This window comes from Formica exsecta, unplaced genomic scaffold, assembly GCF_003651465.1.
Source record: "Formica exsecta isolate Colony F162 unplaced genomic scaffold, ASM365146v1 scaffold120, whole genome shotgun sequence".
NCBI classification, from domain to species: domain Eukaryota; kingdom Metazoa; phylum Arthropoda; class Insecta; order Hymenoptera; family Formicidae; genus Formica; species Formica exsecta.
This window is the reverse complement of record NW_021848537.1, coordinates 2,916,502-2,941,208: the sequence shown is the minus strand read 5'-3', so window position 1 is coordinate 2,941,208 and position 24,707 is coordinate 2,916,502. Positions and strand designations below refer to the sequence as shown.

General features: G+C 31.5%; 6 protein-coding genes across 18 annotated transcripts in view; 2 read left to right on the top strand and 4 right to left on the bottom strand.

Moving 5' to 3' along the window:
- The window catches only part of LOC115243621 (beta-1-syntrophin), a 242,315-nt gene extending 240,423 nt beyond the window's left edge, over nt 1-1,892 (bottom strand). The window contains exons 1-2 of one of the 2 annotated variants that reach the window (XM_029820758.1): nt 1,413-1,892; nt 897-1,333 (exon numbers count right to left, since the gene is read on the bottom strand). In XM_029820758.1, the coding sequence (XP_029676618.1) occupies nt 897-920 (24 nt within the window). In that variant the 5' untranslated portion in view covers nt 921-1,333; nt 1,413-1,892. The remainder of the gene's footprint in view (nt 1-896; nt 1,334-1,412) is intronic. The other variant, XM_029820765.1, reaches the window with a different exon arrangement.
- Nucleotides 1,893-4,636: 2,744 nt separating this feature from the next.
- On the bottom strand, nt 4,637-13,062 carry LOC115243644 (purine nucleoside phosphorylase). 5 transcript variants are annotated; one of them, XM_029820802.1, is made up of 6 exons: nt 12,628-13,062; nt 8,547-8,641; nt 7,751-7,944; nt 7,485-7,660; nt 6,498-6,688; nt 4,637-5,634 (listed from the first exon to the last, which is right to left on the bottom strand). In XM_029820802.1, exons 1-6 carry the CDS (start codon nt 12,729-12,731, stop codon nt 5,411-5,413), a joined length of 984 nt encoding a protein of 327 aa, XP_029676662.1. In that variant the 5' UTR covers nt 12,732-13,062; the 3' UTR covers nt 4,637-5,410. The 5 variants fall into 5 exon arrangements, with proteins under 5 accessions (XP_029676662.1, XP_029676648.1, XP_029676672.1 ...); XM_029820788.1 differs by having other exon boundaries at nt 7,751-7,974; nt 12,628-13,060; XM_029820812.1 differs by having other exon boundaries at nt 7,766-7,944; nt 12,628-13,049.
- Nucleotides 13,063-16,224: 3,162 nt separating this feature from the next.
- On the top strand, nt 16,225-18,852 carry LOC115242282 (phosducin-like protein). Of its 2 annotated transcripts, none has more exons than XM_029818472.1 (4): nt 16,225-16,335; nt 16,703-16,951; nt 17,126-17,540; nt 17,751-18,852. In XM_029818472.1, exons 2-4 carry the CDS (start codon nt 16,748-16,750, stop codon nt 17,981-17,983), a joined length of 852 nt encoding a protein of 283 aa, XP_029674332.1. In that variant the 5' UTR covers nt 16,225-16,335; nt 16,703-16,747; the 3' UTR covers nt 17,984-18,852. The 2 variants fall into 2 exon arrangements, with proteins under 2 accessions (XP_029674332.1, XP_029674323.1); XM_029818463.1 differs by having other exon boundaries at nt 16,270-16,570.
- On the bottom strand, nt 18,148-19,554 carry LOC115242274. Its single transcript, XM_029818450.1, has 3 exons — nt 19,521-19,554; nt 18,870-19,347; nt 18,148-18,724 (listed from the first exon to the last, which is right to left on the bottom strand). The coding sequence occupies exons 1-3, from the start codon at nt 19,552-19,554 to the stop codon at nt 18,205-18,207; spliced, it is 1,032 nt and encodes a 343-aa protein (XP_029674310.1). The 3' UTR covers nt 18,148-18,204.
- An 11-nt stretch (nt 19,555-19,565) lies between these two features.
- Nucleotides 19,566-24,707, top strand: part of LOC115242256 (BRCA1-associated protein) — a 10,020-nt gene continuing 4,878 nt past the window's right edge. For 2 of the 5 annotated variants that reach the window (XM_029818437.1, XM_029818410.1), the window contains exons 1-6: nt 20,013-20,097; nt 20,338-20,635; nt 20,766-20,955; nt 21,134-21,452; nt 21,674-22,098; nt 22,284-22,677. In XM_029818437.1, the coding sequence (XP_029674297.1) occupies nt 20,013-20,097; nt 20,338-20,635; nt 20,766-20,955; nt 21,134-21,452; nt 21,674-22,098; nt 22,284-22,667 (1,701 nt within the window). In that variant the 3' untranslated portion in view covers nt 22,668-22,677. Of the gene's footprint in view, nt 19,836-19,911; nt 20,098-20,337; nt 20,636-20,765; nt 20,956-21,133; nt 21,453-21,673; nt 22,099-22,283; nt 22,678-23,596; nt 24,461-24,707 lie in introns of those variants that run through there. The other 3 variants (XM_029818402.1, XM_029818428.1, XM_029818419.1) reach the window with 3 other exon arrangements.
- Nucleotides 22,687-24,707, bottom strand: part of LOC115242239 (chitin synthase chs-2-like) — a 10,091-nt gene continuing 8,070 nt past the window's right edge. For all 3 annotated transcript variants that reach the window (XM_029818384.1, XM_029818389.1, XM_029818394.1), the window contains 4 exons: nt 24,468-24,644; nt 23,988-24,149; nt 23,477-23,714; nt 22,687-23,177 (listed from right to left, as the gene is read on the bottom strand). In XM_029818384.1, the coding sequence (XP_029674244.1) occupies nt 22,930-23,177; nt 23,477-23,714; nt 23,988-24,149; nt 24,468-24,644 (825 nt within the window). In that variant the 3' untranslated portion in view covers nt 22,687-22,929. The remainder of the gene's footprint in view (nt 23,178-23,476; nt 23,715-23,987; nt 24,150-24,467; nt 24,645-24,707) is intronic.

Sequence of the window (24,707 nt, the reverse complement as noted above, 5' to 3'; positions counted from 1 at the left end):
CTTACCAAAGAATGAAGAGCCGCGACTGCCGGCTGGTTTCACGTGCTCGTCTCCGTTCTAATTCAATTACGCCATCCGGTACAATCTCCGTCTACCCAGTGGCATATTTATAGCCGCGCGAATGATTCGCGCTATGCTTTTCCGCGCTCCAGTATGTCATTTCCTCTTTCTGATCCTCTCACCCCCTCAGGCATCCCGATGCATATGTCAGTTGCGTAATTTGCATGGGATTTATCATGTTTTACGAATGATTCTTCGTCGGATTAATCATCGTCAATTCGATTTTATCCAATTTCATATATCACCAGATTTGTGCACCAAAAATGAAGAATTATTTACTGTAATTTTTTAATAATATACCAAAAACAATATTAAATTGAAGAATGGTTGTTAATGATGTGCCTGATAAAGAAGAATAATCTCCCCTATCAGGCATACCGTTAACCATTCCTTGCTGTTTACTCACTGTCATTTGTGGTATATTATTAAAAAATTTCCATTTCATATTTAATTTATTTCTCAGATAATCATAGCAGACTATCTGAGAAATAACTTATTATCAATCCCAGATATAAATATCATTTCTCTCATTCTCAGATCTCATTTCTTCTTTTTCAAAAACTAACTTTTGTAAAATATCTTTTTCTCTAAAATTTTAACACGTTTAACTTTGAATTATTAATAAACATATATAATATCATATAAAAAATATAAAAAATCACATGCATTTTCGTAAAAAAAAACGGAAAAAAGCAATTTTAAGCCCTCTAAGGTAGACTACTCCGTTAAATGTTTCATATTTTAAAGTATTTGCAAAAGCAATTTTAAAATCCATATCTACAAAGTTCTAAATGATAGCATAAAACAAAATAGTGTACATATATGTATAGATTTACCGTTTTACGCGCGTGTATGGGCATATGACTTCCGGTAGGTAATGGGAGGCTCGTCGCCTGGCCTGTTTTGCGCTCGTACTAGTTCTATCGCGGTTCTCTCTATTTCTCTTGCTTTGCTCTCACACTCTCTCTCTCTCTCTCTCTCTTCGTAAATCCTGCGTGGCGTCCACCGCGTCGTTTCTCCGGTCTCACGTGGCTTACGACATGCGTCACTGCCAGTCGGGCTAATACGATCCTCGATCCGCGCACGAGGCAATCACATAACCGCCTGTCGGCTCTCCTTTCAGCAGCCTCGACATGTTTTATCGCTCCTTCAGCGATCAGTCCGACCGTGATCACCCTATCCGTCTTTTAGTGAGAGATGGACGTGATTGCCTGGTCTATGAGCGTCCCCAGGTCGATCTACGCATCAGGGATCAAGATATCTAAGTCTGTCACTGTTAACGAGAAAAGTATATAGTCGCCTTGAATATAGACGAGTCGATTCGTTATCTCGTTCACCAAACGGACACCTACAATTCGCGAAGACCTGTTTTACTCTCGACCGTGCTGTAGTCTTCTCTCCGCTTACTTTCGCTTACGAGATTGAGCTTCTACGAGAATATTGTGGATATACGGAACCAATGAAATGTTCCACTTTTGATTAACTGCTCTACGAAATAGATAAATCTTCGATGCTGTGAATTCGAAGATAAAAGTTGAAGGGTTCAACTGTGGTCATCAAATCCTTGATTTTTGGAATCGCTAATTATCTCCACACAACTTTAGAATGCTTCAAACTCTAGAGTTTTAAATAATCAGATAATTTATTCTTTGGATTCTAAAATACTAAGATTGCTAATTTGTTGAAATTTTAAATGTCTTAAGTTTTTCGCGTTATTGAGGTTTCAGTATCACCGAAAATTATATTATAACTTTTAAATTATGATATGTTTAAAGCGCGCACTGTTTCTCTCTCTTCAAGATTTTAAATAATTAAAATTTAGATCTATTTATTTCAGATATTTGAATTTTATATTATATTTTGATATTTAAATTTTTAAATCTTTAAATCTTAAATTTTTATAATATTCCCGAAGTCTTAAATTTCTTTTTGAAACTTCAGATATATTTAAATCTTCAAGTTGGCATATCTCAATTTGATATGTATGTACTTGAATCAGAATGTTTAAATTCTCAATTCTGAGTTTAATAAATTCTATCTACTTTCCGACGCAACAACGTAATATTAATTTGAGAGACACACGTTGGCAAAATCAATTTTTCAAAAAAAAAAATGGTGCTCGATTACTCCAAAATTATATCACCAATCTTTGGAAGTCACGAACGACTTCTCGAAGAGAACGATTCTTTTTTTTAAAGCACGATTTACGATTGATTAGATGAGGATACACGCATCGCACGTCGTACTTAAACGTCTTGCAGGAAGCGATGCGAATAACGATGAATCGAATTTCAGACACGCACCACGACGCACGTACGCCAAACTTCACGCCGCGAACCTGCGGGAATGCGCGTTCGAAATTCGAATGCCGTCGAGATTCGAGTAATCGACGCAAAATGAGACGCACGATCCTTGGCGAGGGGCGACCATATCGCTAGCGCGAATCACGTAAAACAACGATATATCGCCTAACCTCACTCCGCGACAGCACCAAACGTACTGAAATTCAACGGAGCTCCGTTCGTCGCAGTCAACCTGCCGTAGGTGGCGATGGCGAACGATGGGAGAAACGCGCCATACGATGACGTCATATGATCGAGAGAGAAATGGCGAGGCTGGCTCGACAGCTGGCGCGAACGCGAAAAGGCGGTCTCTGCTTTATCGACGCACGAGGAGCTCCTTTGCTTGGATGTCAGATTTTTCGGATGTCAGATAGGACTCGTTTCAGCCGGATGCGGGTGACGTCAGTTTCTTTTATATTTTTATACTTGATTTATATAAGTGCATTCGCAACTATGGCTCACTATCTATTATAATTCAAATTCTTTTAATTCTTACACTAAATTTTAATCGGGTTTTATACAGAAAATTTAAAAGAATTTCTGTTAAATAATCTGTCACATACACATAAATATCTAATATCGAAGATTGAAATATTGTAAATATTCTAAATGGGGAAACTGACAATTATTATTGAATATTGTAAAAAGAAATATTGATAATCCGCTTTAACATTTGTCTTGAAATGGTTAAAAATTTATTTGACAAAGATGGAATATTCAATAAAAAATGTCTATCTTATTTATAGATATAGTAAAAAATAATCATTTGATATATCTTTATTTTATCTGTAGATTTATCGCTTTTGTCATCTTTCATATTAAAACATATTGTTTATTAAGTATCTAAATACGTACATAAATTTTTAATATATTTTAAGTATATTGAATTTTTACAAGAATGCGTAAAACTATTTGGGCAACGAAAATATTTTATTGATACGAATTAGAAAGTAAATGAGATAATCGATAATCGGATTACACATACCATTTTACAGAACATATATACAAATATACGAAATGCACTTTTTGCATTTTTGCATTTCTTCATCTTTCATTTACTGGAGATATATGAATCTTGTTCGGTGGATAACAATTAATTACACAATCGTTGCTAATACAGTGTTAATCGATGTATATATAATTAAAGTATAACACTCTTCTACGCTATATCTACATTTTAAACCTCAATATACATTCTCTCTTATTGATTATATTCCATTTAGGAAAATGAAAAATTATGCTTCTTGACAGTGTCTATAAAAGACGAAAAGTTTATCAAAAAATAATAGCTTTGTAGAATTATAAAATAAATTGAAAATTTATAAGTACATATAACAGTAATATAACATATAATACGTATATATAATAGTAACTATATATCGAGATGTATATATAATAGTAATAATCAATTAAATGAAAAATAAATTATAAATTAAAACATATAATCGAATAGTTGTTAAAGTAGAAATAACTTGTATTAGCAATAAAAATAAAAATAACAAATTAGTAATTTCATAATAAAGAAATGATTAAATTAAAAATAATTTGATTAAAAAATGCAATAAATGTACGTAACAAAATTATACTTCTACTTTAGTTTTTTTTTTTTATATTGCTTCTATTCGATAATGTCATATAATTATTTTAACTAGTGCAATATGAGTATATTAAATTTGTGTTTGAATTATCACATCGTTAAAATAAAAATATTTTTTTTAATATATTTAATTTATTTTTATTTTTCATTATTGTATTGTCATTTTCTTCAATCAATATTATAATAAACATATATAATTCATTGCTCGTAATAAATATATAATAAGTCAATAAGTACATCGATATTCTATTGTCATCTTTTAATTTTATTTCTTGTAGAGAAACACACGATACTTCAAATAAGAATTCCGATATTGAATTCCTTCATCGTCTTACATAAGAAATATCGAATTTTAATAAAAGTTATCCAAATGAAAGTCATTTATGTATAATTTTTACTATGTTGCACACGATATATAATCAATTTCCAAAATTAAATAATTAACGCGATAATAGATGTGCATTGCATCAATTACTTATATAAATCTCTTTTTTTTTATTTACAGTAATGATATTTACACTTAAATCTTGTAATTACGTTTATGCCTTACTTTTCTCTCATATCTTTTATGAAATTTCATGTAAATTTGTGATACAGAGATTGTCAAACCTCTCTCTATACATAATGTTTATAATAGTTTTTAAAAAATAATTATTTTTGAATATAATATCCTTCCTAAACTAAACGTTGAAAAAAAAAAAAAAAAAAAAAGAGACAAGAATTTCATGACCCACAAGACATCGTAAGCTTAGCAAGAAGATACTTCTGGTACAATTGCTCTAATACCGCACAATTTTTCCGCTTATCAAATCATAATTTAATTCGCTATTCCTGCGCCATATGGCCTTCAAGGTTTAAGATTTATTGGAGCTGAACGACGATGCATTAGCGATAGAAGAAGGCGAAAACGAGATGAGGATAACGAAACGAGGGTGGAAAATCGAGGGAAAGCGCCGACTAACCATCTGTAAGGCTTCCCTATTTCCCCTTTTCTCATCTCTTCTTTTCCAACTCAAGGCCCCTCAAGACGTGTAACGAATCAATTGAGATCTGAATCGAGCTCAAATTCAAATAAGTAGAATTCAAGCGCCAACTAAATAGATAAAACACGATGAAGATAATGAAGATAAGATAATGAAGATTCGAGGACTGATTTGTTAATTGACTTATTTTATATCAAATCTACATTAGAGCCTTGATATTTTTGTTAATAAAACTAAAAAATAACGAAGAACCAAATCTTAAATTTAAAAATAACGATACTGAAACGTTACTTCTTTTATCAATATCTTTTTATCCCTAATAAATGAAACTTTTATCTATAAATACGAAAACGAATGAATCAATAATTCAAAGGAATTCCTTAGAATGAAGGGTTCTAATCGTCATAAGGAAATGATTCTCAATCTAATCAATTTGTTGACGGTTCCAGGATATCCCTAAGATATATCACGATCCTGGATATGAATTCTTCAAGAATTGGCTGTCGCGCCTTGCCGACGTCCATTACCTCCTCATGAGTCGCCTCGCCATGATCTTCGTATTCAGTGACGCATTGATTGGTAATTAAACTGAACGCAAATACGGTGAGATCGCAATGCCGTGCAGTGATAACCTCATGAACCGTGGACATTCCTAAATATATAATTACGTCATGTATAATATTATATAAAAGTAAAAAAATATGTGCGTACAGAGAAATAAAGAAATAAAGAAATAATTAAATATGTTAGTTAAATATAAAGTAACAATAAACAAATTAAAAACAAATTAAAAAATAATTAAATATATAAACGCGTATGCGGAAATAAATTAATATATAAGGAAAATAAACACTTCTAATGCCTCATTTCAAATAAAAATAACGCGATTTTTTAAAGACAAAATTAATAATAATTATTATATATTTTGTATCTGATAATAAAATAACATAAATAAATTTTCAATTTTATATATATATATTGTATGATAATTATTAGAGATATTAGAAAAATTAGAATTAATTTTCAAAATGATTTTAGAAGATATACTAATTTCATCATTCTGTTATGTTGTTTGCTCTATAGATTTAATTGTCCCCTGCTGCGTTATGCTGATAAACGCGAGATATGAAATTGCAAAACATGTTGAACCTATGATTAGTTTCTTTGCGAAAAAAATTGATTGTTTACTTACATTTAACATATACGCGGTATTGCATAATGTCAACATTAATATCGTTGATATTATCAACACTTAATGATTCATAGCATAGTATTTTATAACGTGTTTAATATTCATCGATATTTTTTATGATTAAGGAGTGTCACTTATAAGAACAAAAAATTAATGCGATTCTGTTTTTTTCCGATTTGAATATTCAGAGTATATAAAGTATGCTATATTAATTTTTTAATAATTAAATATTAATATTTTTTTATTACTTATAAGACATTATATTTGCAAACAAATATTAACACGCTTGTAAGGCTCGATTAATTGAAAAATAAACGACATACCAACTGCATCAACACCGACCATCCTCAGCATCTTTAACTCCGCCACTGTTTCGAAATTAGGACCACCTAAACACGTATAAACCCCCTTGTGTACGAAATCGCCGATACCCATCTCTTCGGCTACTTGCCTACCGATCTCTATCAGTTCGGTATTATAGGCTCTATTCATGGGAGGAAATCGAGGGCCGAATCTGTGAAAAAGAAAAATGTGCTAAAAGATAAGAATGCCGATAATTAATAATCGATAATAAATTAATAAGAACGATATGTTGCGGTTTTCATACTTCGAGCGTGTATTTAGATAGTTTCGCTTTATTTAGCTTTCAATATCCGTTGAAAAAGCAGAAGTAAAATATCTTTCTTCGTTTTAAAAACGTTAACAAATTTGATTAAAAAACAATAGAAATTTACATTATTAACGAATTCGAATCCGCTTCCGCTTGAATTCTTCGAAACATTATCGAAACTTGTCGAACCTATGAAGAACTCTCGGAAACAAGAAAGAGAGAGGGAATACGGAGACTGACAGAAAGAATGGTATTAATTTATTTCATTGGAATAACCTCTCGAAAATCGGATTGATGAACTATTTACACACGGCGACATAAAGAAGCTGATTGACGTATTTGCTCAGCAAAGTCTTTCTACGCTCTATCTTGCTTTTTTCTTTTCTTTCTCCCTTAACCCTTCCACTCCCTTGACCCGGTCCTTCTCACCGTCTCTTTTACTTCCTTTCATCGTTCGACACCTTTTTCTCCGAATCCTCTTACAACTTCTTAACCAACTCGATAGTTGTATTTGTTCTCGCTTTTCCCAGACGAGTGAATTTAATTTTTTGTCAATTGCGACTATGAAGATTAATCTTTTCGAAATATTTTTGCACGCGTACAATTCTTCCTAACTTAACTTAATCTTCTTTAATATACACTGAGAAAGAGAGAGAGAGAGAGAGAGAGAGAGAGAGAGATTTAATCCTGTGTGTCCCACCTGTCGTCATTCGGTCCTTGAAGCGGGTTGTTGCCGGCAAAACCCATCATATTCACATGATCCTTCACTATCATGATATCACCAACTTTGTAAGTAGGATTTAAACCGCCGGCTGCGTTAGTGGCGATTAAATGCGTCACACCTACCAGCTTCATCACCCTCACTGGCATGGCGCACTGCGGATAGGCATTGTTACATTTCGATTAACATAATACACCGTTTTATATGCGTTTGATCCATATTATTTGACGATTGTGCGTAATTACCAAAATTTGCCGTACCTTCCACAATGGATAGCCTTCGTAATAATGAAACCTGCCCTGCATGCACATGACCGGTACACCCTGAAGATACCCGAAGACCATCTGGCCGGTGTGTCCCTTTACCGTAGACACCGGGAAATGTGGAATTTCTTCATAGGGAAAGCATCGCTTGTCCATGAGAGATTCCGCAATTGAACCTGGACACAACTCGTTTTGCTCATATGATCCTGTTTAAGAATAAAAAGGGTAGGATATACACACTGAAGGTCCCGCAACCATTCATAAATGTTCAAAGTAACGTGAGTTTTCTGGCGTAAAGAATAAGTAACAATACAAAGAGAGTCAGAACCAAATATAATATATAAGTAAATGTGTGTAGATCAGAATCAGAAATAATCAGGCAGACGTTATTAATACTGTAGTAATAATACTCAAAAATATCACACAAATAATATCGTGTAAGATCCTTTATAACTATATCTCGAAATATTTAATCTTGATAGACAACTATTTTTTCACTTATAACTTCAAGAAGCACGTGTGATAAATCAATGTTGTAATCATCACTTGCATATTAAAAAGAAAAAGAAATATATATAAATTTAGAATATACGTACAAATTATTAAATCCTTAAATTTATTACATTTTTTATTCGTTGTACAATTATTTATATTGGATTGATAATGAATTAATAATGGATTTTATTATCGATTTATATATCGAATAAAATTATCTCATTAATAATTCAATTATGAACAAATTGTTTACACTTAAGAGTACAAATAAGCAATCACTAACCCATTCCCGAGCCGCATATAATTCCTATTTTCGGTCTGATCTTGATGCGATTCAATAAATACTGCGCTGATTCTTGCAACGCTTCAAAGGTGTACCTGAAAGACATAATATAAATTCCTTTTTTTCTCTTGCTGTAATAAATGTCGATTGATGGAATTGTTCAAAATCAAAGACGTATGCGTCTGGAATATTCTAAAAAAAATTCATATAATCGAATATAAATACTTCAAGTCCTCTGTAGAAATGTTTCGCATGTAATTCATGTGATTTTACGCAACTTTCTAATTTACCCTAGTGCACGATATTATGAACCGACCCGTTAGGGAAAGCTATTGATGATGTAAGGGGGCTGCGAACTAATTTTCAGACGCGCGGTCGTACATGGCGCGGCTTTCCTTCTCTCTGTGCCAATATCGCAGAGACATATTAAAGCGTATTCAACAGATTGGTACTGATTAAGCGGACGTCGTACCCGCCGCCACAGCTTACAACTATCGCGCGGCTATATTAAACGTCCTGTCATAATTACATGTAATTGCGTACCCAAGCTTTGCTTATGGTAATGACAACTATAGAGATCGTGTAGTTACTACGATGCAGGTGGCTTCAAAAGTAGAATGTTGTAAAGACAGTCATTTAATAATGACTGCTAGAACATATATAATATACCCACCCTGTGTGCCATTTATTTCTATTTCGTAATTAATTTTTCACTCTTAAAACAAAACGTGCAAAGTTGAGTCGAATCGAATTTCACTATTGCCATCTTTCTGCAGCACTAATATGCCTATTTTGTACCGTATCGAGCAGCTGTTATCGCAAAGATCATGACAGTTCAACATTAAAAATATAATTTTAATGTCATTAATTGATATGACGTCACATAACGTGCAACAATCTATTTATTTTTTTCTTGCATTGATATTTCATATCTCCTGAATGATATATCCACACGCAAGTGAAACCAGATTATAAAATCTTGAACTTTATATAAATAATAATCAAGAGATACATATACGCTTACAAGCGTGCAAATTAAAAATTTAAATTTTATTTTAATTTATGTGATGAGAAATTGTGTGTATGTACAGTGTATCGATGATATAATAAGCTACAAGATCATAAAGAAACAAGATCAATTATGCAACAAGAATCGATATCAGTTGAGCTAAGAGAATTGATAGGGTAAACGGTGTGCATAATTACAGTTTTGAACATGTAAACTTTCTATACTGATATGGAACTATAATCGCTTATAACTCTGCAACTATTATTGATATTTCTGTATATTAGGAATTTTAATCCTAATTAATTTTCAAAACACATTATTAAACTAATTAATTTAACATTTTGCATAGCAATACCCATAAATCAAATTAAAATACATAAAACGTTAAATCAATTATTTTAATTTTGTATTCTGAAAATTAATTAGAGTCAAAAGTCCTGATGTGGAAATATCAAGATTTACGAACAAGCTTTCAAAGTTATAAGCGACCATAATTAAACATTAGTATTGAGAGTTTGTACGCTCGGAGCCGTATGCAATTATATATATATCGTTCACTCTATTAATTTTCATACAACACACAGAGCTGACGTATTGATTTTCATTGCATAATTAATCTTGTTTTTATCTCGTTATATGTGACTACTATAGCGTAATCATTTATCATAAATTTAAAAAAATTGGAATTTTTAATTTGTACTTATATATTCTAATCATTACTTATAAAAAATTTAAAACTCTTAGATAAAACGATATTATTGCGGATGGAATTCTAAAGATCGAATGCACAATAACAGAATATTTTTGTGCGAGAAGAAAATAAATTAATCTAGTGCTATGTTGTTGTGACGTCAAATCAATCAATATTAAATTCATTTTTAATGAATAAATTACTGACATAATTATTAACCCTTAACATTATCGAAATACATATAGTGAAAATATACGCGATAAGGGCTGCTCGTAATATGAAGCACAAAACGTATAGCAAGAAAAGCATCATGAGAAAGAAGCAACGATAAAATTCTATTCAACTTTATATTATACCTTTTTTTAAGAGTGTATAAAAATTTTATTTTATAATAACGCTAAAACATATATATTTCCAAGTCATGTTTTTGATGCTGCAATTCCATAGAACCTTGAATCTTTAAAACCTTGATTCCTCGGTTTCCTGAGTTTCTCACGCCACTTACATATTGACTTGTGTCACTTATCTCGCTTTCTCTTTGTTTGATAGAACGTCTGTCTTTTCTGGATCAGGCAATTGTCTCATATGACTCGCAAGCATACACGATGTATACCGGCTCTTTGATCTACGAATTATTAAATTGTTAGCTTTTGAAATTGTTAAATTTTTCGAAATTTGAAGATTTCTTAAATTCTTGGATCCTTAGATCATTTGTTCTCGAATGCTTGAGATCATGCATTTTGAGATTTCTTTGACTATAACATTCCGCATTCTGCGAAATTATAAGCACCAATTGGCCAAGTAATCGCGAGTAAATTCCATTACTACATAAATTCGATAACTACGTTCGCATGTGACGTGCGTTCTTGTTCACCTGAATGCGCGGAAATTTTGCGTGTGCATTTACGCGCGTGTATGCGCGCGACGCATACACAATAGATGAATTGTGCGTGAATCCGGCATACACAGTGTAACCGAAATACCGAAAAAGAAAAAAAAATATATGGATAAAAGTGCGCGTTTGTCCAGGATATATCCACGAGTGCGCTTATTAATTTTCGCTCACACGGTGAATGCCATCGAAAAAATACAATCAACTGAGGATTGGAAAGTTGCCTTTGAGCTTATTCTTGAATATTAAAAAACAACAAAATGCTATATTTAATTTTTTTTACTTCTTATCCTTCATTTATGACATCATTGATGTATTACCGTTAGCAGACAAATCGTTGTATCGATGTGTCACTCGTAATTGATCCAGTCATTCGAAGTGAATGGAACAATCGATCTATTTGTAACTGTGAAACTTTCTCCTTGAATAAATATACGTACATCAAGGAAAAATATTATGACGGTTTGTCAGTCACTTTTTTACTCGACTAAAGCGCGTTAATTTTCCGATTGATATTGCAGATTAATCTTTAAAATACTATTATCACACAGGTGTAAATATTTTACTGCTTTGAAATAATTTTCAAAATAATTTACCAAAATAATAATATACATACGGTCTTCAATTTATATAATTTTTATAATTTACATAATTTTTTTGAAAAATTCCTCTTTCTTCGTTTCATGATTTAAACATATCTTTAATCATTGAAAACGCTCTGTGTAACTTTTATTCAATCTATAATTAGAAGACTTCACAAAAATGGCTTACGACTTTCTTTTGAACACCACGTATATTTCTACAATCGCGCATTTCGCGTACGCGCATGCATATTCCGATGCATGATTTGTAATACCCCTGAAGCCTATGTTATGCGTTTAGCTTAAATGCGCTACTATTTGAGCGTGCCGGTAGTTTAGCAGGTAACCGCACCGTTTTGTACTAGTTTCGAAGCGAAATTACATCGAATTATAGTGGGCGCGCGCGGGCGCGCTCGGAATACTTCATTCATTCGATTTGCGTCAGATATTTGTGAGAAGTACAATTAACCCAACTAATTTCGTAATATCGGTAATCATTTGCATCCAGCAAATATTGTTTGTACACGTATATATTTTAACATACACGACTTCTATTACATCCTATATACATGTATTCTTCTTCAACGTGGGGGACCATGATGTTGAAATAGATTATTAAACCTCAGATAAAGTTTGATAATAATTTGATAATAATTTGAACAGTTTATCTTGGGTTGATTGCAAGTGTAAACTGTGGAAAATTTCAGCTCGAATGTCAATTACAGAGACACTTAACATTACACGTTACCAAAGTTGCAAAAAATTATGTGACTTATAGCAAAGATTTTACATTAAAAAAATATAAATTCTGTTAATTTTTTTACTTCTTTTCATTTTCAAATACCACTTTTGCATATCTTTTACGTCAATCTCGAAGTTTTACGAAAAACAATTTGAATCAAACTTACGTATGTCGCGCCTGCTTTACATTCGTTTGCAACATGTCGTTATTGGTCGATCGTTTGACGGACGGAAAACTGTCGTGACCGTTAATAGTATCCGGAAATGGCATTTTCACTTTGAATAGATAACGTGTAAAAAAGAAAAATCACTCGTTAATAACTAGCGATAAAATTTAAAAAAGATAAGAACAATGCAAGCAACTGACAGATCAATTCGAACACGCTTTTACTAATGGCTGGCGTGACTTTCGTGCTCCCGTTTTATAGAAAAGTTCAAGCACGAGTCGAAAAAATGCGAGCGTTAATGAGCCGACCAGTGATCGAGAACACGCATAAGCACATTGACCAATCGGCGACTGCAAAGTACTGGCATATAGGATAATCAGAGAAAAGATGAAGAGGGGAGAAGACGCATAAGACGATAACCCATTACAGAGCAAGTGGTCCAATTATTGTTATTTGTTCCAACAATGACGTTTTGACGTCGATGAGGCGCGAAATCTAGCGCTACGAAATGCCGGAATAATATTTTAGTTGACATCAACTGATTAAGGAAACTGACCCGGAAAGATTAAAAAAAAAAAAAAAAACTAGAGAAAACAGAAATCTGTAAAACATCGGTCATTTATTATATTTATAGTTCAAGTGCAATAGTATTAGTTGTATTGCATATAATTGTAGATTTAAATATTTATTTGTTATCTTTGATATAAAAAGTTATAATTAATTAATAATAATATAATCGATTTTTAAAAATTAAATGCAAAATTAATAGATAGATAAATAAAGAATCTCATGCTTAATTAATTATCTGAGTAATTATATTCAAGCAGCTAATTACATGAATTGAACATATTCTATTACTTTTGATTGAAAATAATCAGTTATGTTCAATCCTATATAATTTAGTATCTCTAATATTCCTCTATTTGTATTTGTCATAAATAATATGTAACAAGAAAATCTTCCTTTATTAAAATAATTTAAAGTAGACAAAATGTAAAAGATAAAACGTAGCTTTTAAATCAATTCGATTTTCTCTGCATTCAATTGTGAAGCGTTTAATTTTATTATTTCTCTCGCCTCAGCATCAATAGGCGAGCAAATGAAATATACAGAAGCATTCTCATGAGATGTTATTACATAGTTACTGCATGACGAAACGTGTCCTCAATGCTCGTCCATTTCCTATTTTCTATACAAATTCATATATTAGATTAAATTTTTTCCTAATATATTATTAATAAAATGTTTAAATCTTATTTATTAAAAAAAAAGAGATTTGTATTTTTCTTTAGTTTCTTTTTTACATAATTTTAAACAACCTAAATTTTTTAGAAATTTTTGAACGGACCAGTTTTGATTTCCAGCGAAATGCTAATTTTTACGGCTCGCATAATCCTTCGAAGAAATCTATCGCTAATAACGAATTGACTTGAGTCAGATTAGCTGCTGCATTTTGCGATTGCAAAACTAATTAGCATCGGACTCAACATGCCATAATATTTACACGCAGCATATTACGCTCGTAAATTTAAAACGATAAACTATAAGGAGAAGTTGCTGGAGGTCAACCGATGAGAACCCCAGCAGATCTGTATGGATCATACTCGGGTCGAGATTGACGCATTTTTGCTTTTCCTTACAGTCTTACAACATTTTATATGACGTCTGTGTATTGCGCTTATCTGCTGGCTGTAGTAAATCACTCCACTAATTTCTCCATTCTCTCTCCACTTCTACTATAATACTTTCGTTTTCAAATTTCAATAAACCAAGTAATTTTAGACCCTATTAATATAAGATAAAATTTACTATTATTATATGCTACATTTATACTGTTATATTACATTTACGTATACACATGACTTCCTAATTAAAATCAATAATATTGCATCATACACGAGGTGGTGCCAGGGAATATTTTATTCAAAATTATCAATAGAGCAATCCAGATAGCACTCACACATATAAGAAGGCCAAAAAATCTCAAAAATGTCTAAAGAGCGATAAGATGTCTTTTATTAGGAACACGTGTTATCTAGGAATAGATGATGCACTTACGTAACGCAATGTTAAAGCCATCATAAAAGAAAATTTTCTTTCTTTTAGATAAATTTTTAAGAAAATTTTAATATTTTAGATAACGCGCTATCACATGCACGATACTGAATAATGTGCATGTACTTAATAACCCAACTATTAAACGACAAAACTGGTCAGCATAGTTGGTTGAAAGTTGTAACTCTATTGGAGAAGAGAATTGTCGAATGTTTCAAACTACGTGAAATATTCTAACAATGTATTATCATGTATCAAAAATTCCGATTTGCTTTTTGTTATTTTATTTTAATTCCGTTTGTATTTTGTGAATCAAAAAATATAAAGATTAAAATATCACAATTAATTAATAAAATAATATATAATTGATTATGATTATTTTATATAGAAAAAAAGCTTAATATATGAATAATTAATTTTTATTAATTTAGCTAATTATATTGTAGAACAAATTAATATTTTTAAGGACTTGGATTTTTTTTATTTCGGAATAAAAAGATTTATTCTACAAAAAGAATTTCCAAAAATGTTTATCCCTGTGAAAATGTTCAATATATTTAAATACATATGAGAAACGACATATATAATTCAACTCTCAATAACTTGAATAAAGATGGAGCAAACCTAATGCAGAGAAGCATTATTCATACATATATGCGCTGCATATTAAGCAACAAGTAGGAATATATTCTCGGCTGCCTATTTACCTCCGGGTTAACTATCAGATGCTGATAACAACTTACAATTGTCTCTCCAGGTTAACCTTTCCACTTCTCGTATTGTTCAAAATAATATCGTTAATAGCACACACTCATTCTTTCAAACGACCTAATATAGATTTCTATTTAACCCTTGACATATTAACCAATTTTGTTCACATAAGAAATATTGTCTTGATCAATAAGTCTTTCTATTTTTTTTTCAATCAACGGTTTTAGCGTCATGTTACGTATATTTTTAACTTCAATTTTACACATACAAATGAAAAGTTGATATTTTGACGCGTAATTAAAAAATGAAGATTGATTGTGTTTATTACATTTGGCATTAGCTCAAGAATAAAAAAAAAATTCGGCATATTATATATGCTTTATATTTTACTATCGTAAGAAAAAAAATACAATGCACAAAAGCTAGAAAAAAAAGAAAATTTTGCACATTTTTATCGATATTAAAAATAAGCCTGCGAGAATTAAATGTGAAATTACATACACACACACACACACACATATATATATATATATATATATATAGTTTTCCACAAGTATGAAAATGACACGGTCGTAGAATACGAATAATGTAGAAAGTAAAACGAACAGGGATCAATAGGAGTGATGGATTTAACTATATCCCCAACTAATAGTTTGATGGACCAATCAGGACAAGAGGAACCAAAGATTTCTTTGTTCTGATTGGTCAATCAACAGTTTTATATTACACTAGTAACTAGACTAAAAACTAGCTACATAAAACTAGTTCTAAAAACATTGAAAAGTACTAGACAATAGATCTGTTCTTCATAGCTGAATTGGCTGCACTATTCAGATTTTATCTTTCTCCTTCCAAAGTGGAGAGAAAAAGATAAACTCTGAACTAGTGCCACTAGTGCAGCCAGTTCAGCTATAAAGAACAATCCTAAATATAAATTGAAAAGCAAGTACACTATACGTCAATAACACTATAAAAAAGATTTTCTTTATTTTTTTCTTTAAAAGTCTTCAAAGTATAAATATATAATGCACAGTAAAATATTAATTTACTCTGCTGATGTAAAGAGAAAATTAAGAATCTAATTATACTCGTACAATATTCAACAACGTTCTTTAAATTTATCAATTATTCCAAGTTTTTAATGTTTTAAAAATGTGTTTCTTCGATTAAAATACAGGTATTATATACCTAAATTAGGAATTATTTTGTCAATTGTATATGATTAGTTAAAAAGGATCTTACCGTCTTACATACATATGTAATTTATTGTTCATGAATAATAATCAAGAGAATAACAGATCATTATTAGATCAACAGGTATATATAATCCATTGTTATATAAAACCCTGAGATTATGTCCACTTTGGAGGATAAAATTTTGGGAGAGAAGTTGCACTATTACTGCAGCAGTTCGAGCGAAGATGAGGGAAATGATGATTCTGGAGATTCCGATAAGGAATATAATGATGTGAAATGCACTGAGGACACTGCGCAATATGCTGCACCTGCAGAATGGGATGGAGTTTCCAACAATACAGGACCTAAAGGTGTCATAAAGGTAAGAATTATAATATAATACTAATTATAATTTATACTTGTGTATCATAATTGTACCCTTTGATTGTGGAAAAGATACTAAAATCTAGATAATTATATTTGAGTTTTATCAAATATATATTTTGAATCTAAAAGATATAACCCTTTATATTTTTTTAAAATGTATTCTTGACAGGATTGGCAAAGATATAAGCAACTAGAAGCAGAAAAGCGAGAATTACAAGAGAAAGAAAAGTTGGAGTTAATTAAAAAACTGAGTTTAACATGCCGCAGTGCTTTGGATGAGGAGAAGGAAAAGCTGAATGAGACAGATCCAGATCTGGTAAATTTATTGACTGATGAATTCCTGTTGGAATATCAGAAACAGAGAATGAAAGAGATGTTAGCAAAAACAGAGAAGCTTTGCTTTGGAAAAGTTATTGATTTAGAAAATGCGGATCAATTTTTGCAAGCTATTGATGAAGAAGATAAATCAGTGACTATTATTGTTCATATTTATGAAGACAATGTACCTGGCTGTGAAGCTATGAATGGATGCTTGATATCTCTTGCTGAAGAATATCCTCATGTGAAATTTTGCAGAATTCTAGGTCTGTGCTAAAAATTTTAAGATTATGCATTTAAGCTTCCATTATCTATCATTAATTAAATGAAATTAAATGTTTCTACTATCAAGTTTTAAGACTATAAGTCAACAATAGAATCTTGTTATAAAATATATAATAGAATGTTTTTATTTTTCAACTGCTTGTTTTAATATGGATATTCAATTAAATTCTTTTAATATTATGCTCTTTCAGGATCAATTGCAGGCCTCAGCAAACAATTCAAAAAGTACGGTGTGCCAGCATTGTTGGTATATAAAAAAGGACAAATTATAGGGAATTTTGTACATATGACAGATCATCTGGGAATGGACTTTTACTCATCGGATGTCGAGATATTTCTCATTGAACATGGAATACTTGCAGACAAAAATTGTGTACCTCTCATCATTTCGAAGAACGAAAACAAGACATCTGATAATGAATAAAAAGAAAATTTAATATTGTCATCTTTTTTAAGATAATTTATCGCGAGAGATCTTTTAATTAAACGTGGAATAATTTAAAATTAAAAACTATACAATATATAGGACGTTTATCGAAGAAGAATCGAATATAGAGATTATAAGATATAAATGCAGAAAAATATTTAATATTTTAGATACTCCTTTTATTATTATCAAAATATCCTCCAATTGTATTTAAAAATTTATTTTAATTTATGTAAGATACTTTTCTTTTTTTTTATTGCATTGCAAAGCTGCAAATAGTTTTCCAATATGTTATCATATTCTGTGTTTTTCAAACTATCATAAAGCTTCTTTAAATCTTCTTTTTGACGAATTTCATCTCTGATTGCCTTCAACTTTTCTTCAACCAGTTGATTTAGCATTTTAAAAGCGTCGATTGTAGTTGGAGTCTCCTTGAACATTCTGATTGTACAAGAAATATTTGTTAGTTTTGCTTGCAAGTCAGCAACTTGTGCCTGCAGCAGTAAATGCTCTGCCTTCTCCAAATATGCTTGGGTCATATCCTCATATTTCATCTTATTCCATCTATCAATTAATTTTGTATATTTCAGGGAATCGCTTTTGCATTGCATAATTAGTTCCTCAATTTTATTCTTCCATTCTACTGCTGGTATGTCATAATATTCCAGGAATTTATTGTGCATGTTGCACTCATTGCTCTTCAATGCCTTTTTGACATTTCCTCCTAATTCTTCATATCTGTAATGTATAGAAATAAACACAATATATTAAAATTATTTTAAAAATATTAAAATTTATGTACATTATATACTAGATATTAGATATTTTGATGTATGTATTAAACTGATAAAATTATTCTTTAACTATATGATAGCATATTTACCTTAATATCATATTGTGTATTTTTTCTCGAAGCATTGTCTCGACACAGCATTTAATCTCTAATTTCTCATCAGGATTTAAGTCTGACGATGGTAAATCAATAATTCCTAAAAGCGTCAATTCGTCTTGCATATGTTTTATTGATGAAGGAAGATGCATATATTTGTCAAGTTCATGATTTAAGAGTAATACTCGCAATTTGCTTGCTATGCTTTTAGACAGAACATCTTTGTCGTTCAAGGATGCTTCCTTAATGCATTGATAAACAATATTGACTTTTCTGTGCTCATTCATATTTTTCTCGCATAATGAAAAAGACTTTATCGCTTTCTCAATTGCAGTTGTTTCTTGGATTATCGCAAGCTTATCATTGCTACTTTTTATAATGCTAGAATTATTGTCTAACAAGCATTGTGACGAGTCCACCCTGCCAATAAATCTACTGCTAGAATGAGAAATTGTCGAAATGCTGGAAATATCTGTAAGGACAAACTATATCTGTAAGAATCTACAAGATTTTAATATTATTATATTACGATTGTGTGAAACTATACATATATATAAATATATAAAAACTTTTAGATAAATATGTCAGTTTTATTAACAAAATAGTTTTTGTCTATAATTTTGCAAGTTAAAATACATTACTCACCCGATATTTGACGAAGATCACTAAAGTTACTCATGATTCACGTATTTATTTAACAAATTCACAATTTAAATCATATCAAACTGATACAACGAGATATAATCCTTTTATATCCTTATTTTTTAATATGAATATGTTTCTTCAAAAGATATACTATTTTCGAATAAATAATCTAACGCAATTTATTTTGCTGTTAGCTGTTATAAATGTTCAAAATATTCAAAACAAATATGTCAGTGACATAAAAAAGATCGTGGGACGAATCCCATCGGACGGGACCTCTGCGCAATCTCCATCGACGATACGTTGGGTTGGAGGGTGTGTATGTGTATGTGTACGAATATATATATATATATACATATATACATATAGAGTTTTTAAATTTTATTTGTAGATCGACGATGAGCCAGCATGGCGACGACCGACGACACTTGTAGTAACAAAACAAGAAATGGGAAATGTTTTGTATAACATGTCATAATTTGATTATGTGGCATGAATTCGTCCGCTGTCCTGGTATCCCTATGCGTTATTCGCATCGAGATTTGTGATCCAGAATTAGAAGAAACTACTAGTGAACGTAAGTATCTTGCAATTTACAAATATATCGCGACAAGTAGTTTTTGATTTATATATGTTTTATATTTTAATATCGTATATATTTCCCCAAATTGCAATAGCCTTATACTAAAATTAAATTGCTCTAACTTTATTGATTTTCCGTTAATTGATAAATAACTATGTAGAGTCGACTATATAGTGATGATTATAAATTATGGATAAAGAAGTTTTAGTTGCATAATATCTTGTTTTATTATAGGTACCATGGCTGCAAGGAAAATGAGAGGTTGCAGAGAATCGAGGGATATCAGTGTGGAAACTTACACAAATGTAACAGAAAACACATCTCCGTTGTTGTCAAATCAAAGCACAAGCAAATCGCATTCATCCTCAAGGTCTAATTCTGAGGAGACATCATTTGCAAATTCTAATCATGCTACTGGTCCAGGTGACATTAACTGTGCTGCTTCCAGCACTTCACCAGATCAAATAAGTTTTATCTCTGGAAATCCCTTTGTCGAAATTACAAAAGGCATTCTCCATCTTTTTAAGGAAGAGTAAGTTTTTTTTCTTTTACTAAATCATTTAATTATATAGTATTGATTTATATGTAGTTTATACAAATATATTAAAAACTAATGATGCTAATTTTTTTGTAATTTAATTCCAATTTTTATTTTGTTGTAGTGAGCTGACTGAGATGCGCTGCGCTGCTGATCGCAGTCACACCATCTGTATCCTGTCAGTACCAGCAACAATGACTTGCCATGACCTCCTAACTTTTACAGCAGCTTGTCATCAGAACATACAACATTTTAGAATTCTTAGAGACGGCAGTCCTAATCAATACATGGCTCTGATTACCTTCAGATCATCAGTGAGTAAATAAAAATTTGAGCGATATATTTTTGGCGTTTCAGAAAACTCGCTGACTTTATATATGAAATTAAATAGTTCTAAATTAAAATGCTCAAAAAAGATTGTATAAAAATAATTGAATGTAAAGAATTAATTCGAGATTATATCCAAAGTTTGATAAGTTTATTGCATTTTAGAGCGCAGCGAGCGAGTTCTATGAAACCTTCAATGGCGCACCATACAATTCTCTGGAACCAGAGGTAGTTTGTCACATGGTATTTGTATCCAGAGTCGAAGTAGGAGATGATGGAATGCCCCTAAGTGGACACACAGAATTACCATCATGTCCCGTTTGTTTGGAAAGAATGGACGAGAGCGTGGACGGAATTCTAACAATATTGTGCAATCATACCTTCCACTCCAGCTGTCTTGTAAAGTGGGGCGATACGTCCTGTCCGATTTGTCGATACGCACAAACACCTGAGCCATTGGCCGATAGCCATTGCATGGAATGTGGTAAGCATAATTTGTTTAATTGCTTCAAGTTGCTTGGAACTTGAATCTCTCGTCGGGACTTGTGATAAGATATATAATTCTTTAAAAAGTTGAGATATTTTATCTTTCTTTTAAAACTTTGTATTCCTTCGATTATTATAAAGATAATTATTTGAAATTTCTATCAAAATCAAAATTTGAGATATGCTTTATATTTATTTGAGATATGAATTCCTTTGCAGTTGGAGATGCCAGCAATGACGCATTGTGGATTTGTTTGATTTGCGGCCATGTGGGTTGCTCGCGTTATCATCAAGGTCATGCGTTCGAACATTACCGCGACACACACCATTGCTACGCGATGCAACTGGGCAACAATCGTGTCTGGGATTACGTAGGTGACAATTTTGTGCATCGACTACTGCAGGACAAAGATGGTAAAATGGTGGAAGGTGGTCACTCCGCAGCCAAAAGCGAGGGTGCTGCCGTGGAGGAGAAGGTTGATTCTGTGCAGCTGGAGTTTACATATTTATTAACGTCGCAGTTGGAAACACAACGGCAGTATTTTGAAGAGAGACTAAGTCGTTCGGAACAACGTTCCATGGCGGATATTAACGAGCTGAGGGATAAGTTGGGGGAAGTGCTCGAGGAAAACTCGCAGTTCAAGGTAGATAATCGTTAAAATCGATGGTAAAACAAATATGTTTTTTTCTTTTTGTCTCTTCTTCTTACTCTTTTTTCCTCCTTTTTTTAGTGGAATCTTTTATCGTTTTTCTTATCCGTTTTCTTTTTTCCTTTCTCTCTATTCTTTGTTAGTTTAATTACACAAAGAAAATATCTTTATTTTATCAGAAGCAATTTGCGACGCTCAATCGCGACAAACAGACATTGGAAAAGCGCTTGCAGCATTCCACTAACAAATTAGCACAAGTGCAAGCGGAATTAACTGAAGAGAAAGACTTGAGAAAAGCCCTGCAACTGAATCAGACTTTGTGGCAAACAAAATACAAGAAATTGCAGGATGAACTATCCGAATTAAAAGCAACTAAAGAAATCGAGATCACTGATTTGAAGGAACAAATCCGAGATCTCATGTTTTTCCTTGATGCTCAAAAACAGATCGAGGAGTCTGCCGATCGAGACGAAATTGCCGCTGGTCGTATTGTCATTCCTCCGAGTTCTAAGAATGGGAAATCGTCAGGATCTCGAGGGCACAAAAGTCACAAGAAGCATTAACATCGTTGAGGTTTGTTGAAAGCTTAAATTTGATATTCATCCTTGATCTGTTTAGAGTCTAATCTTTTTCGTTTAGGTTTGAGAATTTTTTGTTGATCTGTAAAAGAAAATGCGAAAAACAATATTTTTGTAAATGTTAATTACAAAATTTTTTAATATTCCAAAACATCATAAAAGGAATTCTAAGTTATCGAACAATGAGAAATTACATAAACTTTGTCGGCACTATATGTCATTAAACTAAATTAGTTTTTAACATATCTCATAACATAGTCTCGTCCTGTTTAAATCCCGGATTATCATATTGAAATTGATTGGAATTCGATTGTCTTGGTTGCAGTTTAAAAATCTGATTATTCGAAGGCCTTCTTAAATTATTAGCATCATCGTAAATATCATATGATTTCTGAGTCTGTGTCCTTCTCCTTTCTGCTAGAATAGTTGATCGTCTCCGCTCAAAGGCGGTAAATGTATCTTTTGACATTCGTGTGGACATGTGTCGCGACAAACCTGCGAAATAAATAAAGTTCTCAACAAAAATAAATTATACAAGTAATTAATGTGACAAAAATGCCATTGCATTAACATAGGAATGTGTATGTGTGTATACACTGTGTATATGAGATAAATAGTATTAAATTTTTCGATCTTTATTTTATTTTTCGAAATATGGTCATTTTTTTGTTCGTATCTTCTCAACTTTGATAACTTCACATTTGTCTTTGGTAATTAAGCGTTTGTAAAAACGCTTACGTTCTTTAATTTAAAAATTAAGTATAAAGAAACAAGAATCTTAAAAAAGACTATACCTGATGCATTTGGATCACGAAGCTTTCGTCGAAATAGCTTTTCGAAATTTCCTAACATCCTCGACGGCCCTTGTGACGGCTCTTTTTTCGTTAACTCGTGTATTGTTCTTCGTCTGCTAGGAGCAGTCATGGTACTTCGCCTGAATTCAGAAATCAAATCGTCCTCTGCCATGCGTTGAAGTTCTTGTGCTATTTTATCAGCATCTTTCTCAAAGATGCTATCTTCTGAAGAAGACTTCTAAGAAGATGAAGCAAAGAGAAATTATATAATAGAGAGAGAAAAAAAGAAATATATTTTTGTAGAAAGAAATTTTCCATTTAAATTAAATTCTGTGATAAAAATTCCGTATCCTTTATCTCTCTCTTAAAACAAATCTATTTTATATTTCTAAAACTTTTTTTAATAGATATTTAAAAAAACGTCACAAAAATTCTCTTCAATTTTTTTCGAAATATTTGAAAAGAAAATAACAGTATTTTACAAATAAGCTATTCTTAAAAATTATATTACCTTAGTGCAGAAAAGAAGCCTCGTATTAGCAAGCACATGGGAAAATGTGCCGAATCGGTGAAATAGCATTGCAAAAAACTGAATGCTCAATATGCTGATGAATGCAACAATAAATAGACATCCAATCGGCTCTAGTTTTAAATATTCTTTTGCCAAATGCACCTGTAAAAGATTGAAATACATGTCATAAAATAGATAGTAATCAAGAATTATTTAATTTAACTTCTGTAATTAAAGAGCTCAGGACAAGAAAGAAAAAAGTACATAATTCATAAGTTCCTCTTTAGAGCAGATCTTACAAATTATGTACTTTTAACTATATACTTTTGCGCTAAGCTTTACAATTTTATGTATTGTATAATATTCTATATAATATATGTTAAATTAGGATTTGTGTAATATCGTCAGATATAAGGAATATGTGACATTATTGTTAATGAGAACTGATAATAATATGTTGTTCATTATAAAAATATTTACCTCATCCCTCTTCACAATGTATGTAATATTATATTTCGATCCCAGTGGCCATTGCAAATGCAATATATTTTTATTCAACTGCATAAGGAACACGATCAGCACGAACAGAGCATTTATCATGAAGAATTTTAATAGATATGCATCACGACAGTTGATTAGTTCCTGAGTTATTTTATTCTAAAAAAATTTAGTTAAAATATAAGACATAATAAGAAACACATAAATCGCTTAGTAGCGGTT